The sequence below is a fragment of the Nanorana parkeri genome, unplaced genomic scaffold (assembly GCF_000935625.1).
Source record: "Nanorana parkeri isolate BGI_ZX_2015 unplaced genomic scaffold, ASM93562v1 scaffold1749, whole genome shotgun sequence".
In the NCBI taxonomy this organism is placed as follows: domain Eukaryota; kingdom Metazoa; phylum Chordata; class Amphibia; order Anura; family Dicroglossidae; genus Nanorana; species Nanorana parkeri.
This window is the reverse complement of record NW_017308017.1, coordinates 50,765-70,623: the sequence shown is the minus strand read 5'-3', so window position 1 is coordinate 70,623 and position 19,859 is coordinate 50,765. Positions and strand designations below refer to the sequence as shown.

Here is a 19,859-nt window from a genome sequence, read left to right as displayed (position 1 = left end):
AAGAAAAAAAAAACATAGCGCAAGCTTCGGCGCTAGGCTTCAGGGCATTTTGACAAGTACAAGTACTTGTCAAAATGCCCTGATACCGATGCTAGCATCGGTATCGGGACATCCCTAGTTGAGGAAATAAATTCACTTTCTTTTAAGCCCAGCTGGTGAACTATTATGATATTTAGCTAAATGTTGTGCGATGGGACTTACCTCTTCCTTATTTTTAGTGTTTCTTAGATGTTCTCCTATCCTAATTCATAGTTGTCGTTTAGTTGTCCTGATATATAATTTCTTACAGGGGCATTCCAGTTGGTATATGACTCTACTTGTACTACAGTTAATAAATTGGAGAATGTTATACGATTTCGTACCGTCTGAATTAAAAGTTTTTAGTTTTATGTACAAATTTGACATTTCCCGCACGGGAACATCCCCTTTATTTTTCTCCCTTTTGATAGCCATGTTTCTGATGTACTCAGTTTATATTCAGAACTTACCAGATGGTCCCGTAGATTGCAAGCTCTACGAGCTGTTAGAAGGGGATAGGGACCTACTATCTCCTTTAATGTTGGACAAAGATGCAAGATATGCCAATGTTTACCTATAGTTCATTTTAGAGTATCCCACCCTGTACCGTATTGTGTTATTAAGCAAATTGTTTCGCTATTTTGATCAGATTTTTCTTTTTTAGTACCTGACAGGATTTCCTTTCTCGTTCTTTTATTAGCAATAGCAATAGCCCTAATTCTCCTTAGTTTTTTTATGAGATTAACCTCTTTCCCTGAAGCGATCATACATCGCTTCAGATTCAACCTTATAATTATAATCATCTAAGGAGGAGCAATTACATTTTATACGTAGAAACTGAATTTAAGACAAACGAAACAATCAAAATTCCATCGTGACTCAGGATTGGGAGAAAGGTAAAATCTAGAGGTAGAGTAAGGAGTAGAGGAAGGAGTTTCTCTAGAAAGAGACAATATAGGAATAAGGGTAAAACTTATGGGGAGCATTCCACGAGTGAGAGGGAAGGTGAAACACAAAGTAATTTGGTGAGTTTTGTAGAAGAGGAGGAGAAATCTTTGCGATCGGGTCAACAAATAAAAAAAAATAGGAGAACAAGGAAGAGGAAACAAAAGGACAGGAAACATCTCGGGAACACAGGGTGATGACAAGATTAAAGAATCGTCGGAATTAAACCCAATTAAAACCCCCAATCAAGAACAAAGAACTAATAACATCATTAACCTAACGAGTATTGAGTTAAATAAACATCACATTGGTCTACTGCAAAGGGGATTATCCTTTTCACCAATGGAAGGGATGAATGAATTTACAAATTTTAAAGATCTAAATCTATTCCTTAGAAAAGTATATTAGAGATATCTATATACCAAAAAGGATGATCTTGCAATGCAGGAGACCAATGAAAGTAAAGGCTCGATGGATTTAAAAGCCCTAAGGGATCTTGGGGCTTCGTTGGATGAAAATTCTGAGGAATAATCTTCAAATAGAATCACTCCCCTAGGCAGGAAATCAAAAACCATGCCCAACTTCACGAACAATCATAACATTAGCTTATTTAGAGATCTAGTGCAGAAAGATTTGAGATCCACGAATTGGTCAGTTAGAGGAAAAGATAATCTCTCAAAGGAAGAAAGGGAAGCCCTGAAGGAATAAAGGAATACCCCGGGATTAATCATTAAAATGAGTGATAAGGTATGAAATGTAGTGCTACTTATGGAGGAAATGTATTTATCTGAAGCTAGACGCCTTTTTGGGGATACCCTCACCTACGAAAAAGTAGGTGAATCACCTTTAAAAGACTAGTCAGTGATTTAAGTTTAAAACTTGATCTTGCTAGGGAGGTAGGTTTACTCACAAATAAAGAATTTAAATTGATTAAAGTTAATTGGTATAATCCCCAAGATGCATAAAAAAGGGATAGCCCCTCAGGTGACCAATAGTTCAGCGGTGGGGGCCATTAGAAAATCTTGGAAAATATATAGGCACCCTATTAAAGGATATGGTTTTTGAACTTCCATCCTATATTAGGGATACAGGGGATGTTCTCCAAAAAATTAAAACTTAACAGTAGAAAGGTGATCACTTCTTGTGGACCTAGACATTACATAGTGACATAATCAGGTTGAAAAAGACACATGTCCATCGAGTTCAACCTATAGAGATATGGAAAAAAAAAAGAGAAGAAAAGCCTAAACAGAACGCTATGCCCCCAGTTATCCACTGTTGATCCAGAGGAAGGCAAAAAAAAACCAATAAAGCATGGTTCAATTTGCTCCAACAGGAGAAATAAACATCCTTCCTGATCCCATAAGGCAATCGGATATTCCCTGGATCAACAATCTCTGATGCTTAATATACCTATAAGAACTCAATATCCAGTAATATTCTGTGCATTTAGGAATACATCCAGATTTATTTTTAAACAATTAACTGAACTAGCTAGAACTAGCTCCTGGGGGTGTCCTTTCCACATTTTCACAGCTCTAACTGTGAAGAATCCTTTCCTTATGCAAAGGCTAAACCTCTTTTTCCTCCAGATGCAAAGAGTGCCCCCTTGTCCTTTGCAGTGACCTTAAAGTGAATTATTTGGCACCAAGCTCACTATATGAGTATAGTGAGCTATAATTCATATGAGTATCTATTAGTAAACAAGAGGATTAAATTTGCATGTCCTTCAAGGAACATGCCCTAGATGCCCTCAATAAAGATGCTACAGGTGACAAGGGTACTTATCTTTCTCAGCCAAAGAAACCTAAGGCTCAGTCTAGAAATGCTAATTTCTCGCTGGAGGCCAAGAAGAGTCACTTTCATTACTGCACAGCCTCAAGCAAGTCCAGACCCAAGTCTAGCTCCCAGACTGTGCGCAAACCTTGTGATTTCAGATTCCCCAAACCCTTAGATATGTCCTGTTCAGCTTGAGGGTTCAACCAACTTTCCAAAGTGGGAGTATGTCTGCTAGCCTTTTCGAACAATTGGAAAGCCTGCACTCCACATGCTTTGGTGCAAGAGGGGGTTTCTAGGGGCCACAAGCCCCCAGCCCCCTCCCCAATTCATCAATTCCAAACTGTCTTTCTCACCGCACAGATTATCAGATCTCAATACAGCCCTATCAGGTCTTCTGGAACAGGTTATGATTGCCCCAGTTGCTGTGGCTGAATGGTTTCAGGGTTCTACTCCAACCAGTTTTCATTCCCCAAGCCAAAAAGATCCCAAGGCCCTAAATGTTTTCATCCGGGCCCATCATAGCCTATCTCCCCCCCTTGTCAGGAAGACAGTGGGCACGTAATGACCCACCTCCCAGCTTCCTGATTGGTCAGGAAGCCAGGCTACCTAGCAACAAGTGAAGCCGGGTTCCTAGGCAATCAGGAAGCCGGGAGGCGGGTCATGACGTGCCAACTGGCTTCCTTTTTGGTCAGGAAGCCAGGCTGCCTCGCAACGTGAAGCCGGGTTTCTTTCAATAGAGCACAGGCAATCAGGAAGTCATGACCCGCTGCCCAGCTTCCTGATAAACCGGGCCCACAGTACCTCGGGATGCCAGTATCGGTATTCGGTATTGGCGAGCGCCAAAAAAACAATATCAGTACTCTATACCAAAAAACAGTATCGGTGCATCCATAAGTCCCAGTACTATTCTTGCTGTGCTCTCAGGACATTCCCATTGTGGGATTTCTGGAGGACCTCTTGTTGAGGAAACAGTCAGCACAGGTTCTGGCAAACTTCATTGCCCTGATCATGGGACCACCCAGACCTGGCAGAGGTTCAGTTGGATCCCTAACTTTCAGAAATCAGCACTGGAACTGACTCCGTTCTTTGAATAAGTGGGCCTATTTTTATACACAGCTGAATTCAGAGATTTTCTTCCCAGGAGAATCTTCAAATTTTGTGCTCCCAGACTCGTACTCTTCAGTCCTGGAGTGGCTTAGCTCTGTTGTTCCACATGAGGGCCCCGGGGCTGATAGTAGCCTCCTACCAGGCAGTCTCATTTGCCCAGTTTTTTCCTGACCTAAACAACACCACATTCTGTCATTGTGGGACAAGGCAGTCTAGTACTTGGACAGACTGTTTTGTGTGGCACTGAAGGCAAGGTTTTCCTTGGAAGTCCTTTCTTCCTGTCTTCTGGAAGATCCTCATGACGGATGCCAGCCTGTCCAACTGGGGAGGACTCCTGGGCACCTTGTTGGTGCAAGAAACTTGGACATCAGGGAAATGTCGTCTCCCAATCAACATTTTGAAATTTCGGGTGATATGGTTGTCCCTGCAACCAGGGCCGCCGTCAGGGGGGTACGGCCGATAGTGATGTAAGGGGCCCGGGCAGCCTTAGGGGCCCGAGAACCTTACATGGATATCGGCCGTACAAGTGACAGGCCAGGAGGTGGAGGCGGCCCATCCCCTGCAGCGCCGGAGGAGGCCGGGGCCCGCCTCCAGTGTCCCCAAGGGGTCTCCACTGTTAATTTGATTTTTAAAGATGGCTGCCGCGAGTAGCAGCGGACATCTTTAAACCTGGCAAATGCCCACATCTCGTTTAATACATTGCCAAACAGGCAATATATTAAACGAAAATCATGCCCTGGTGGTCGAGTGGGGAATTAGTATGATCTGCATCTCTTGCTGATGCAGACCATACTGATCACTCCGTCGTGGTGCCACCGCTGATTGGCAGGGATCGATTAGTATGGTCTGCATCAGCCAGAGTGCAGATCACACTGATCCTCCACTGAAGCCCAGGGATGCAGCCCCCCTTCATGCAAAACAGGTAAGCAGGAGAGGGGGACATTTAAAAAAAAAATACTTTTATTGTTAGAGTGTGTGTCTGATATGTTTTAATGAGTGTGTGTGATTTTTTTATTTTTTTTAATGAAGCTATGTGTGTGTTTTTTAATGAGTGTGTCTGATGTGTGTGTGATATATGTGTGTGATATGTGTGTTTCATTACGTGTGTGTTTTTTTTTTAACCACTTCCCGCGGGTTCACGTAACTGTACGTCATTCACTGGAAGTGGTTATATTATAGTGGCTTTTGCAGCCATGTTCTTGGTACAGTGTTAAACAGCTGGCGATTGCTGTTTAAATACAAGCAATCCGGCGTCTGTACAGGCGCTGGATCGCTAGTGCGGTGTGGCGCTGTGTCCCCCTCCGCGGCCGCCGGAGCCGCCATCAGCTTCCTGGGCTCATCTGTTTGCCGGGCAGGAGGGGGCGTGGCGGGCTGCAAGCACTATTTTGACCGCCCCGTACTGCAGGCAGAATGTGCCCTGCGATCCCATGCGGGCGATCGCATTGCGACCGGAGGGCGTGGCTACGGCACCATTCACTTCAATGACCCGCCACATCCCCTCCTACCCGCCAAAAAATTTAGCCGGCCGCAATGCGATGCAGAGAATATAGCAGATGAAGCAGATATATGCTTCATCAGCTACTTTGGGGTCCCTAGGTGACATTAGGGGTATGAAAGACCCCTGATGTCTCCATAAAGAGGACCTGTCACATTATATTTGCTATTACATAGGGGATTTTTAGCCCCCTATGTGATAGCAATAAAGCCAAGTGTAAAAATAAAATATTGTAAAAATGAAAGTAATGAAAAATTAAAAATGCAAAAAATAATGTTTTTAAGGGTCCCTTAAACTAGCAACTAGCATCTTTTTATTCTGCAGGGCCTCTGCTTTCAGATAACATATAATTGTTTGGGGGTCTGAAGCTTTTTTCTAGCCAAAAAGTCAGATTTTATCATGTGTGCGCAACTGTAAGAAATTGCTCCAGGCAACAAGTGGTTAAAGGAGAACTATGAGGTGAGTGCTTTTCACTCCTCCTTATAGTTCTAGCCGACCGGTGACAATGAAACTGTCAAAGGTCGGCTCAGTAGATCGGGAAGTGAGCGAACACATACCGGCGTTCGCTCATTTCTCGATCCTGTCGAGGCAGAGAGCAGTGACAGGGGAGGGACTGGATTCCCCCCTCCCCGCTCCGATCCTCCCATCCGTTTCAGCTGCGGCGTCTCAGTATATACCGCGAGCTATAGCTCGCGATATACTGAGCTTAGGGTGTCTGGAGGACGCTAGTTTGTGTCCTCCCGTTACCCTAAGGAGAACTATGGGGAAAAGCCCTAACCCCACAGTTCTCCTTTAATGAGTGTATAAATATTTGAATATGTGTGTTTCCTTATGTTGCCTAAGCAGTGATGATTTGTACACCCGAGCGCCCGAACTGCAACGCAATACTAAAGTTATTTTCTAGTGTTGGCAATTTGAGATAAATAAATTGATTTTACGTTGCAGTTTGGACACTTGGGTTCAAAAACATTCGCCATCACTGTCCTAGTCTGACAGTGGCGCAGATGAGTGGCCAGAGGTAGCGGGGCATCACGTCACTTCCGGCCAATCCGGCGGCAGAGGAGGCCAGGCAGCAGGAGCAGGTAAGAAGAGCTGGGAGGGAGATGCAGCCCCAACCAGCCCACCTGAGACCCCTGCAGAGCCCACCATAGAGAGTCTCAGATGGGCTGTGCAGCATGTATGGTGTACTCCGCAAGGTCACATCAGGTGGGCTGTGTGGGGTCTCAGATGGGTCCTGTGTCCAGCACGTTACTAATCCCAGAGTCCAGCACATTACTAAGCCCTGCGTCCATCGCATTACGAAGCCCTGCATCCATCGCGTTACTAAGCCCTGCGTCCAGCGCGTAACTAAGCCCAGAGTCCGGCGCGTAACTAAGCCCAGAGTCCGGCGCGCAACTAAGCCCAGAGCCCGGCGCGCTACTAAGCCCAGAGCCCGGCGCGCTACTAAGCCCAGCGCCCGGCGCGCTACTCAGCCCAGCTCCCCGCGCGCTACTAAGCCCAGAGCCCGGCGCGCTACTAAGCCCACATCCCGGCGCGCTACTAAGTCCAGTTCCCGGCGCGCTACTAAGTCCAGTTCCCATTGCGCTACTAAGTCCAGTTCCCGGCGCGCTACTAATGGGACAAAACCTTACTTTATTACAGATGGGTCTTGACTAGTATTTGGCTCATACCACCATCAAGGGTCCTGGCTTCCCATTCTTTGTTTAGAACCTTTGCTCAGGGTGTCACCCATGTGGCTCTCCCTGTTTGCTCCCCTGTGACTCTATGTGATTTGAATTTGGTTGTCTCAATGCTCTAAAAGTCACCTTTTGACTGTACCAGAAATATTCCTCCTTCCACCCTCGCTCACAAGGTTGTGTTTCTGTGACTCTGTGAGGGAAGCTGATGGGGCCTTATGCTGCAATTAAGCCTTTCTGTTTTTGTACAAGGACATGGTGGTGTTGTGGGCCAGAAGTCCCTTCCTTCCTAAGGTAGTTTTGGCCTTTCACCTCAACCAGGACTTCATTCTCTCTCCATCTGTCTATCTCCCAGCCACTGCTTCCTTCAGAAAGACTGGCTCTCTTTTTGTCATTCTGGATGGTCCCCGTAAAGGTAAACTAGCTTTTATGTCCACCCTCTCTCGGTGGTTCATGCAGAACATTATTCAGACTCATGGATTTAAGAGTAGGGTTCCACTCGTTCCTGTCAAGGTACACTCTACTTAGATCCGAGTGCCTCTTGGCTTTTTTCCTTTAGGCTACTGCCTCTCAGATTTGCAAGGCTGCCACCTAGTCTTCTGTTCATGTTTTCTAGGTTTTACCAGGTAGATGTTTAGGCGTCATCTCATGCCAGCATCATGCATAAGGTCCTCTGTGTGGCTCTTTGAGCTGCAGGCAGTCCCCAGTTCAGTTTTTTTGTTAGCCTGTTAGCATTTTGTTTGCTGTTTCCAGCCCCTCTGTTGGACTGATTTTGGGCGCCCCGACAGTTCAAGACATTCTGTGTCCCTCAATGGACTAAAAATAAAATAGGATTTTTGTACTCTCCATAAAATCCTTTTTTTGCAGCCCAGTGAGGGACCCAGGTCCCACCCCTCTGTGTTTGATCATGCTCTTGGTACTATTTGACTGCAAAAATGAGTCATGGTGAGAGAAGGAGCTATCCAGGGCTGGCATACAATTTTTATTTTGTTTTTCCTCCTCTAGATGGCAGAATAACCCAACAGTACAAGATTTCCTGTGTCCTTCAATGGACTCCAAGAAAAAGATTTTACAGTGAGTACAGAAATCTTATTTTTTAGGTAACCTACCATATGGAGAGTAATTTGAGTCTCGTTCATGCAAATGACGTATGTTTATGTATATCCGCAAAACACAAAGGTTGGTAGAACTTAGATTTGAAAAACAATGGTATACTAGATACACTGTTTCATAGGTATCAATTTAAATGTAGAAAATACAAATCATTCTTAATGGCAATATTCCTTTATGGTAAATTATAGGTTTCTTTGTCCTGAATCTGTCTATAATTAGGTTGTTAGTATTGACATTTAATGTATTCTTCTTCCCAGGCAGGACGATGATTCCTATCAGAAGTTTATCCCATTTGTTGGAGTAAGTAGCATGGTTGTTTTTTTTCTGTTCTCCTCAGTTTCTGTTCCAGTATAACAGGTAGTCCTTGATTTTTAAAAACACTGTCACTTAATCTATATTTTAATAAAGCTTATTACTGTCTGTCACGTTTTTAAGTGTAACACCTTACCTAAGATAATTCTCTATTTTCCTTTTCTCAAGTATGAGTTTGATTAAATGTAAAATACAAGCGAGCTTTGGGCCCCATTCACACCTATATGTTTAGGTCCGATTAGGGAATCTTGCATCAGTAACTTGCGTTTTCCTGCAGCAGGAATCCCTAATTTGCCGTTTACAAGCGGCAGCTGTCACCTATTCAAGTTAATGATCGGGTGACAGCTGATGCATTTAAACTCGTATGTGATATGATTACATGCGGTTTGAAATCAATCACTCTCCCTGGACGCATGACCGATGCATCCAGGGAGAGTGACTGATTCCTTACCGCATGTAATTATATCACATACGATTACATGAAGTATGCCAGCATTTAAATGCAGCGGCTCTCACCTGATAATTAACTTGAACAGGTGACGGCTACAGCTTGTAAACGGCGGAGTAGGGATTTCTGCTGTGGGAAAATGCAAGTTCCTGACACAGGAATCCCTGATAGCACCTAAACATATAGGTGTGACTAGGGCCTAATGCCGAGCTCCAGGCAAAAATGTTTTTATATTTTGGTTTCAAGAGAGGGTTAGAGCCTTTGTCAGGTTTTTATAAATGGTTGTACCATTACTCTTAAGATATCCCCTAACTTCCTATCCCTGGAGATAGAGCCAAAAAAAACCAAACAAACAAACTTAGAATTAGAATTGCAAAAGGTTAGACCCTCTGCTATCTGGACCTTCCTTTCCTAGTGACCTATTTCCTTTGAATTCTCATCTTGTTGTCAAAGGGATAATAACATTGTGAGAAAATTTCCCAGTGCTGTCACTGAGAGCAATATAAACTTTACAATAGTTTCCCTTGCTATCCAAAATTAAAAAGGTCTAGGCTGGAGTTGGACTTTAAGTTATTTTACTTGCTAATGCAGCTGAAAAATACATGTAAAGGTTCTTATTTCAAAAAAATAAAATTGTGTTGTGTTCTTACATTTACGGTTGTATTGAAGTGTATCTCCATTTCTTAAGTGATAGATACAGTAGGGAATGGTTATGACCCCTGCCCTTTTCTGTCTGTGTGCTGTTGGGGCGATTTTCTATCACTGTCTGATACAACAAGAAATGAGAGGAAATCTCTCCAAATGAAAAGGTGAATCACCTCTCAAACAGATAGGAGAGGGTTTATTTAGTTCTGGGGAGCTTTGTAAGGTGTATGCTGTTCCATTGATTGAAATAAACTTTGGCTTTATTTGGAGGAAGTATTTTGTCTAAAAAGAGTGCGGCTCTTTTTAGACAAAAACTATTCAAACAGTTGTTACCAAAACAGGTGTCCCTGTTAGAAGACTTCCTCTGACTTTCTATACTGCCAACAACTGTAAAATTCAGAATTTCCCTTTACTTTTTGTCCTAATAACAATGGTCTCTAGGACAAATAGAGAGGGTATATATTCCCGGTAGAGGCATAGATGGCAATAAAAACCTGCTTGTTACTTTATACACTTTGCATGTGAATATTTTGTAGTAAATGTTTATTCGTAAAGCACATTTTTTGTGTGTGTATATAGATAGAGAGTGTACTAAGATGCATAATATACTAATATACAGTATATATACATATATCTATATACTGTATATATATATAGCATATATTGCCAGTGTATAAATATTACATTAAAGAAGAATATACTTAAATTTGCAGAATTATGTAGACAGAATTTACAAAGAGACTTGCATCTTTTGATGCTGAAAGTCTGCTTTTGTTGTATCTATGTAGTTTTATTTCTGAATAAATATTTCACAGTCACATCACTTTTAAGCAATAGATATTGTTAGGCCATTTCTTCTTATTAAATCTATCCTTCATATTTTGGTCTTGAAAATATGCTTTATCTTCTCGCCTTTTTTTCCTTTTTCTTTTGTTAATAAAGGCCTTTAAGTGTTTAGATTCTTCCCTTATCTCTTTGACTCTCCTTGTTCTCTTTCCTCTGGGGTCTCCTTCCTCTCATTGCCCATCATGTCCCTCTGCAGGTGGTGAAAGTCGGACTGGTGGAGACGTCCCCTCCAAACACTGGTATGTGAGGAAGAAGTGCTCCTAACCTGTACCATCCCTCCAATCCTAATATAAATCCCTTTGTCTGTACCTCTTAAGGTGCCCATACACCTTGCGATTATCGTTCGATTTTCGAACCAACTCTGTTTTTTGTACGATAATTGGCCAGTTGAGGGGAAGTGAACCATCACAATTACTGTACAAATGGCCGAATTTCATCTATGGGGCAGGCTACAAAACCTTTTTTTAAATCGTATACTCGAAATCTACATTGGTCTGTGCATGATGGGCTATTTGAGCGGAAATTGAACGAGGGTGCGATGACGAGACAAAATAAATCATATGATAATTGTAAGGTGTATGTACCTTTAGACATAAGTTCTTCCTCAATCTCTCTCACTCATTTTTTATGTTTTTGTCTCAGATGCTGAGGATTTGGTTTCTCTAGCTGTTGGATTGCCATCTTCTTCTCCTCCCTCTTCAACCGGGATTCCTCGCGATTCTTCAGCTACACCTCCATCCTCCCCGTCACTCAGTGCCGCTTTACAAGGAAACACAGGGTGAGAAATGTATTAGAGCTAAGAAACAGGATAGTTGTAATTGTGTTTGTACAGAGGCTTTTTAAGAGAAAAGTACACTTACAGCTAAATTCCGTGGAAAAAAAGATGTTACCCTTGCGGTAGGTCCCCCTCTACACTGCAAGGGTAACTGCTCAGTTTGCTGAGGAGATGATAAATAAGGCAATATACTTATTCCTCGCTCCAACCGGTTTTGTTCGCTTGGTGCAACCATTCCCCTGGTTGCATCTCTCTGACAACATCCCAGACAAGTCAGGACCAGCAGTCCTGCATTGTATGGAAGGACGCTGAGGGCACATCTACATCAGATAGTTTAGGAGATTGAATAATAATCTAAGTATATCACCTTATTTATCATCCCTTAGGCAAAACAAGCAGTTAGCCCCCACTAGGATCCCACTGCAAGTGTAGGGTAAATCTTTTTTACCTCCTGGAGTTCATCTTTAAATAACTTTAATGCCTTGTTTTTAGATAATATATATACAATCCCATTCCAGCCAAAGTTTATCCTTTGGTTTTGGTTAGAGTGGGGAAACATCTGTAAGGTTTTTATTGCCCTCTGTGTTCCTTTTGGGGAGGTTTGACCTGGTGACTTATGGCAGGGTAGATTTGCTTGGGTTTGATTCGCAGGCATGTTTGGTGAACTTTATAGTGAACCCCCTAGAAATCAGTGTGAGGTGGATATTGAAAATCAGTTATCTTCATTTTCAAGGCTGATAGGCAAGGAGTTGTCAAACAACCCCTTGCATATAGGAAGCTGGACACTGCCCTGGGGGTCATATACCAATAAAAAAAAAAGTTTAAAGAATACTGTTAAGCAGAGAGCTGCTCTTTTAATGTGGCTTAAAGTACTCTCAAACTTTTTTTTATTAAAGAATTCAGATCAAACAAATATACATTGCCCAGCAAGTATTTCTTTATATTTTCGCCAAAGCACTTAAAGTTGTCATGTTTCCAAACAGCTGGCTCCAACTCTTTCAACTTGGCTTCCCTAAACTTCCTGTCCAGTACAAGTTCACAAGGGACAGAGCTGTCTACAGCAGCTGTCCATCTACTAGCTGGAGAAGGGAGGAGGGAGGAAGGAAGAAGGCAGGAATAGCAGGGGAATAGCTTGTTCTGCAGTGCCTGTGTGTTTGTGGAGACGCACACAGCTTACTAGCACACACAAGGGTGACTCCATAGGACCCTGCAAGGGAAAGGAACCACTCTAAAAAGAGATATCAGGGCCAGAGCTCAGGGTGCTAGCTGATTCTGCAGGAAACTAAAACTTTTAAACATCAAGAAGCAGCATCCATTGTAAGTGATTTAACTAGCATTTGAAATAGCTTAAACACCTTATGACTTAATTATCACTTTAAAAGGCAACATTAAAAATGCCTTAAAATAACATGCTTGAAATGTCACTTTTGCTGTAGTACTTTCTAAAGCAAAAGTGACCAAAAAAAAAAAACAGCATGGGGTCCTACAAAACACTTATCTAGGCATGCAGCCTGGCAGACCAGGAAAGGGGGAGGAGGCAAGGGGCTTGTGCCTTCCCCCATCCTGAACCATACCAGGACACGGGAAGAGTACCTTGCCGGGGATGGGCTTATCAGAATCTGTAAGCCCCCTTTAAGATAAGGTGGCCCCCATATATCTACCTCCCGTGTGAAGAAGTAAGGGACACAAGTACCCTTGGTTACTTATTCAGAAAAATTAATTTGTAAATAAACACACACACACCTTAGCAAAATTCCAGTTTTGTCCAAAAACATAGGTAAAATTGTGCTTTAAACAGCTTCACAATTACAAGATAATGCTTTAGGGTCACAGGAGGACATATACTAATGTCCTCCTGTGACCCAAAATTCAGCATATAGCGGGCTATTGCCCGCTTTATGCTTGCAGCGCACAGACGCGTTGCAGCTGGGATGGATCCCGACAATATTGTCAGGATCCACCATGCTACCTGATTGACAGCTGGCTCTGCCTCTCTAGAAGCAGAGCCAGCTGTGCCCGCTCCCTCCCCTCCCCCGTCCATCCCTCCAGTCAGTGCTAGAGGAACAGAGAGGGAAGGGGGGAATCCTTGCTGGAAGTGGTGGCTGACAGTCACCGCTCTCTGCAGGGAGATGATCAGGGGTATGTGATCGCTCAGTTCTCAATCAATAGAGCTGACGTGTGAAACCATTAGTGTCACAAGTCGGCTCTAATTATGGGGATAAGTGTATTTTACTCTGACCATAATTCTCCTTTAATAATAATTTATTATTTTGATGGACAGTTAGCTTGAGCCAAGCAATGTAATTTAAAGACTTGCCTGATTAGAAACTTGGTCTCTCCTCCTGTTATTTGTGTTATATTGTGTTATAAGCAACACTTGGACATGAAAGTTACTGTTGTTTAAAACACTGAATCATTCAAACCAGGTATGAGTTTTATAGCTGTTTCTTTGCTTTTCTGTCTCCATACAGGACCACACCGGATGCTTTAGGATTGCAGGTTGACTATTGGCTAACCTGTGACCGGAGAAAAGAGAGAGAGGGAGGAGGGAAAACCACTCTGCGTAGTATCTTCCGTTCTGTGGTTGTATCACGTTTGCCTGGACCAGACACACCATCTGGGAGCATGAGCCTAAGTGTGGTGACTACAGAGCCAAAAAATAAGAAAGGTAAAATTACAGATGGTCAGTTCCGCTTTGTGTGTGTGTGTGTGTGTGTGTGTGTGTGTGAATATATATGCACCAATCATTCATAACATTATGACCACTGGCAGGTGAAGTGAATAACATTGATTATCTCGTTACAATGGCACTTAGAAGTGGGTGGGATATATGAAGCAGCAAGTGAACATTTTGTCCCTGAAGATGATTTGTTGGAAGCAAAAAAAAATGTGCAAGCAAAAGGATTTGAGTGAATGAAGTGAAACCTGGACCCTATAGAAGTTGCACAGGCATGCCAACTCCTCCAGGATGGCACATCAGTTCATGCCGTTTCCATTACGTGATAAGGAGATTCCAGGACACAGGGAGTTACTCTAGGAGAGCTGGACAGGGCCTTAAAAGGTCCTTAATCCATCAGCAGGGCCGGTATCTGCTCCTTTGTGCAAGGAGGAATAGGATGAGCACTGCCAGAGCCCTACAAAAAGACCTCCAGCAGGCCACTGGTGTGAATGTCTCTGCCCAAACAATCAGAAACAGAATTCATGAGGGTGGCCTGAGCGCTCGACATTCTCTAGTGGGCCCTGTGCTCACTGCCCGACACCATGGAGGTCCATTGGCATTTGCCATTGAACACCAGAATTGGCAAGTCCGCCACTGGCGCCCTGTGCTTTTCACAGATGAGAGCAGGTTCACCCTGAGCACATGTGACAGACGTGAAAGGGTCTGGAGAAGCCGTGGAGAACGTTATGCTGCCTGTAACATCGTTCAGCATGACCGGTTTGGTGGTGGGTCAGGTATGCTCTGGGGAGGCATATCCATGGAGGGACACACAGACCTCTACAGGCTAGACAATGGCACACTGACTGCCATTAGGTATCGGGATGAAATCCCTGGGCCCATTGTCAGACCCTACGCTGGTGCAGTGGGCCCTGGGTTCCTCCTGGTGCATGGCAATGCCCGGCCTCATGTGGCGAGAGTATGCAGCCAGTTCCTTGAGGAGGAAGGAATTGATACCATTGAATGGCCCCTACGCTTGCCTGACCTGAATCCAATAGAACAACTCTGGGACATTATGTCCCGGTCCATCCGACACCGCCAGGTTGCACCTCAGTCTGTTCAGGAGCTCAGTGATGCCCTGGTCCAGATCTGGGAGGAGATACCCCAGGACACCATCCGTTGTCTCAGGAGCATGCCCCCGACATTGTCAGGCATCCATAGAAGCACGTGGGGGGCCATACAAACTAATGAGTACCATTTTGAGTTGCTGCAATGAAATTTCAGCACAATGGAGTAGCCTGGTGCATCATTTGTTCACTTTGATTTTTGGGGTGTCTTTGAATTCAGCCCTCTGTAGGTTGATAATTTTTCATTTCCATCAAACGATGTGCCATCCCTATGTTCCTAACACATTACCCAGTCCAGTATACAGTAGGTATCCAGCATTATATTTTTCCCCATTGAGATCTGATGTGTTTTCAAAGTGTTCCTTAAAATTTTTTTGATATCATTTTATTCTAGAGTGTCTTTTTTATTTATGGCTGCTTCACTGCATTTATTCCAGAAGCAGCAGGATGTACTTCTGCAGCTTTGAAACATTTCTGAGCTTAATTTGCATCTAAACTGCAAGCATACCATAACCCACATGCAATTTTAAATAATCTACAGTCCTGTTAAAAACCCACAATCTATTAATGCTGATGTAAAAATGGAGTCTTGGTTGTCTAAATGTGGAAGGAAATCTTTTATTTTAAATATGAGAAAGTGGACACTAGAAAACCGACGGCCAGCCCCCTTGAGGCTACAACCCCTCCAACAGCCCATCTGCTCAGTTTCGCTAAGGCTGGGTTCACACTTGGTTTTTTTATGCTCGTTTTTTTTTGCGTTTTTTCGTTCAGTAAAACGCGCGTTTCACTGGCGGTATGATTTTTTTTCCCCTTTATTTCCTCTATTTTTTTTTAGTTTAACTTTTAAACTTCCCGCCGGCTCCGCCCCCCTGAGACGGGGCCGCTCGCAAGTACGGAACCCGGAAGTCGGCAGCCGCCGAAGACACAGCGGAGATCGCGGACAAGGTAAGACCTGTATGCTGTATTCCCAAGTGTGGCTCGGGGGTGCCGCTTTGTTAACCCCGATCCACACTCGGGAATACCAATGGCAACGCGCGGCAAAACGCCCCAAAGAAGCTCCTGTACTTCTTTGGGCGTAGGGCGTTTTGCAGCGCGTTCCTACGCACTGTAAAACGCCCAGGTGGGAACCATGCGCATAGGCAATCATTGGTTTTCACATGTGGAGCGTTTTACAGCGTGTAGGAACGCGCTGTAAAACGCCCTGGTGTGAACCAGTCCTGAGTGTCCTATGGAGAGCTCTGATGTTTTCTGTTTGTTTGCAATGTTTTTCTACTATGTACAGCTGCTGGTAGATTACAGTCCAGATACTACAAAAATGAAAACTCTCTCCAGTCAGCCAACAAGTGCAGGTTTTCTCAGTCTATTAAGCATACTGATGTTTTCGCTGCAACAGCCAAAAATTCTTGGAAGTTTTTTCTCAGTTTATTAAGTATACTGGAGTTATCTCTGTGGCAGACCTGCTGTTGTCAGTGACTACTTGTCTGTGTTCTGTCTAGAGACGGCAACCCGCTGATGCGAGTCAGCCGTCTGTCCATTTTTTTTTCTACGAGCGGACGGCAACTGGTTAAACTGGTAAATTAGTGTTCTTGGGGGACTTGGGGTAGCATTTCTAACAGGTTAGCAGCATGTCTGGCGCCAAACGGAAGAGCAGTCAGCCTGCAGGCAACAATTTAATCAGGACCTAATTTACACTGTGCAAGTTCAAGTTAGCAGGATTTTGCTTTCTCCTTTTTTCACAGAAATCAGAGTCAGATTTACCTGTGCTGACTCCCGTTTCTTAATATTGAGAGCACATTATACAAACAGATCTGCATACCTGAAGACTTATAATTGTATGTCATGCTTTTTTGTTTTTTTAAAAACCAGTTAGTGATATGATGTTTATGTCCAAAACTGATATTTTATCTAATAAACTCTTTTTGTAATCGGAAAACTTGTCCTGATCCTCTGTTAACCCTTTTTAAACCAGCCACTCTTGTTAGCTGGTTTATCTTTTTGGTATATATGGTGCTGCAGTGCTAACCTGCTGTGTCGTCTTCTCCGTCTGCTTCAGCCACTCCGTGTCGCAGCCTAGTCATCTGCTCCATTCTGACCTCTTCTCCCGCTGATTGGCCAATTGGATGATGACAGGCTTCCTCACCAGTCACTCCTGACTGGTGAGGAAGCCTGTCAATCATCCAATCGGCCAATCAGCGGGAAAAGAGGTCAGAATGCAGCAGATGACTGAGGACTTGGAGGAGGAGTTTGCGGCCATCTTGTTTCATTGAAGACCATATGGAGGTCTTGTGTGCGGCGGTTTCGGGTCCCTGAAGATGGCGGACGCGGCACAGGTACTCGTTTTTTTGTATCGGAGTATTTGCACGAGTACTCGTACTCATGCAAATACTCGGTATCGCCGCCGATACCGATGCTTGTATCGTATCGGTGCATCCCTAATTAAAACTGGTACCGTATATAGTAGCGGCCACCACGGGACTAAAAAATTTGTCCAGTGGCCCCCAACTAAATTGAGTTTGAGACCCCTGTTTTAAGGTTTTAATTCAAAGCTTAGAGTCTCCTCTGACTTAGGGTGGCCATACTCTGTGCGAATTTTGTCCGGTTCCTCAACAAATTTACACAGTGGTTGTCACTGTTGGCACCCTTTTGCCCGGCATCCCTCGATCAGCTGATCAAAGGTCAGAAAATCTTTGTGGGAACAAAGTTGGCAGCCAATGAGCTGTCGACTTTGTTCATGCATTCCTACTGTATGCCAATGGGGAACCTGGCTTAGCAAAGGATGACTGGAAGTCCAGACAAGGCGGAATGCCATGATGCAGAGTAGGAAGCATGGGATCCCCCAGGGCGTGGAACCTGAGGGCCAACCGGTATTCGCCAGGGCTCCTGATGGTGGAGATGGAATACCCCTAGGTCGCAACCCCTAGGTTCATCCTACTCAGCAAAAGTCAGGTCGGGCAGTCGACGAGGATAATCAGGAACAAGCCAAAGGTCAGTACACAGAACAACAACAAGAACAGTTGCTTAGACAGTAAACAGGGGCACAGTAACTATAGCCGCCTGTTGCTCAGGCAGTGAGCTGTGAACTGTACTGAGTTTAAATAGGTTGAGCAATAGGGAAGAACCACTGGATTGGCCACAAGCTGACAGCACTGATTCACTGACAAGTTGCATAACAATCAGCAGGTGAGATCGGGCAATGCCTAAAGCTGCCAGACCAGTGCAGGAGCAAGGTAGGAACGGAGCACATTTAGTGGAACTACACATAAAAGAACAGCTAGCTGCAGATCTGTGACACAGTAGAACTACAAGTAAGAGATCAGCTGCAGCGCTGATCTGTGACAGTACTAACATTCACCGTTCCCAAATCTAAAGGAGGCATCTGGTCCATCTTGGATCTCAAAGCTCTGAATGTCTTTATTTGAGCATAAAAATTCTGCATGGAATCCACCAGGACTGCTACTGCCTCCCTTTACCAGGGAGACTTTCTGGCTTCTGTGTACATCAAGGATGCATACCTCCAAGTCCCCACGTTTCCAGCACATCATTGTTTCCTTTGTTTTGCTGTGGGGTTCCTACACTACATCTGCACCATAGGTATTCAACAAGGTGCTGGCCTCAGTGTTGGCCCTCCTGCGCTATCGTGGCACTTCTGTTAGACAATCTTCTGTTGAGGGATAAGCTGGTGCAGGCTTTGTCAGACAACATGGCTTTTCCTTACAAAACATAAAAAATCCCCAGCTCACCTGCCAGCTAGCCTGCAACAAAACAAATTACCCGGTCAACAGTATGCGTTAAAAACAGAGGTTTTAGTTGCACAAACTTTTGGGCAAAAAAATATGTAGAAGCCACACCGCCACGCCAAGGCACCTCTGCAAAGTGTGGTCCTAACTCTATCTATACGAGTCTCCAAGTTTGAGCATATTAATGCAGTCGATAAATTGCATGCAGGTGTACCAGGAGGTAGCCTACTCCTCCTTTATAAGGTGCAGGGACGCACTGGAGGGCCAGCAACCAAAAATGCACGCTGGGACCCCCAGTACGTCTCCACATCCAAAATAGTCAAACTAGAAAAACATGGTACCTGCATGAATCTATAACCAGCCTTTATGGCAGGGCACACATGGGAAGGCTTACAAACAATACAAAACACAAAAAATCCCAGCTCACCTGCCAGCTAGCCTTTTTTTTAAGATACCTTAGTGAGGTTTGTTAATGTCTATTTCCCAAACTCAAACCGGCTCTCCTTCCTTCAAAGCCTCATCCAGCTCATTTTAATACACACAGAGGCCTCTCAATTATGGGTGGGGATTTCAACTTTGCCTATGATCCCCTTGTTGACATCTCTAGGGGATCTTCCCATCTCTCTTACTCTTTCCTCAAACGTTTGAAAGCTGAACTTCATCTTGCTCATTTAGTTGAAGTGTGGTGTTTTGGCCACCCAACGGAAAAAGACTACACCTTTTACTCTCCCCCCATCAAACGTATTCTTGAATTGACTACTTTTTTTTCTACAGCATAAGGACCTCCCTATGGTTACCTCAGCATCGATCGATCCGATCCTTTTTTCCGATCACGCCCCTATCCATCTCTCCTTAGACCTTCTTCATAGAGGATACTTCATGACATCTAAATGAGGCTCTGCTTCAGGACCCAGACACTTTCAGTGAGGTCTCTAAGGAGCTCCCGTGCTTCTTTCAGACGAATGATACTGCTGATGTTTCCCAGTAGGTGATATGGGAGGCTCATAAATGTACAGTAAGGGGGGTTGTTCATTAAACATGGTTCCCGACTCAAACGTCAATGCCTTACCCACTACCCCAGTACCACACCCTGTTATCTCGGATACAGTCATTGGAAGCTGTGCACAAGAAGTCTGCGGCCTCTGCGGTTTTGTCACAACTTCAGGAGTTATGGAAACGG

General features: G+C 44.1%; 1 protein-coding gene across 1 annotated transcript in view; it reads left to right on the top strand.

Annotated features, from left to right (window-relative positions):
* Positions 1-19,859, top strand: part of LOC108799531 (phosphofurin acidic cluster sorting protein 1-like) — a 235,587-nt gene that overhangs the window by 199,635 nt on the left and 16,093 nt on the right. The window contains exons 17-20 of the mRNA XM_018571396.1: positions 8,391-8,433; positions 10,581-10,623; positions 11,027-11,162; positions 13,631-13,827. Of these exons, the coding sequence (XP_018426898.1) occupies positions 8,391-8,433; positions 10,581-10,623; positions 11,027-11,162; positions 13,631-13,827 (419 nt within the window). The remainder of the gene's footprint in view (positions 1-8,390; positions 8,434-10,580; positions 10,624-11,026; positions 11,163-13,630; positions 13,828-19,859) is intronic.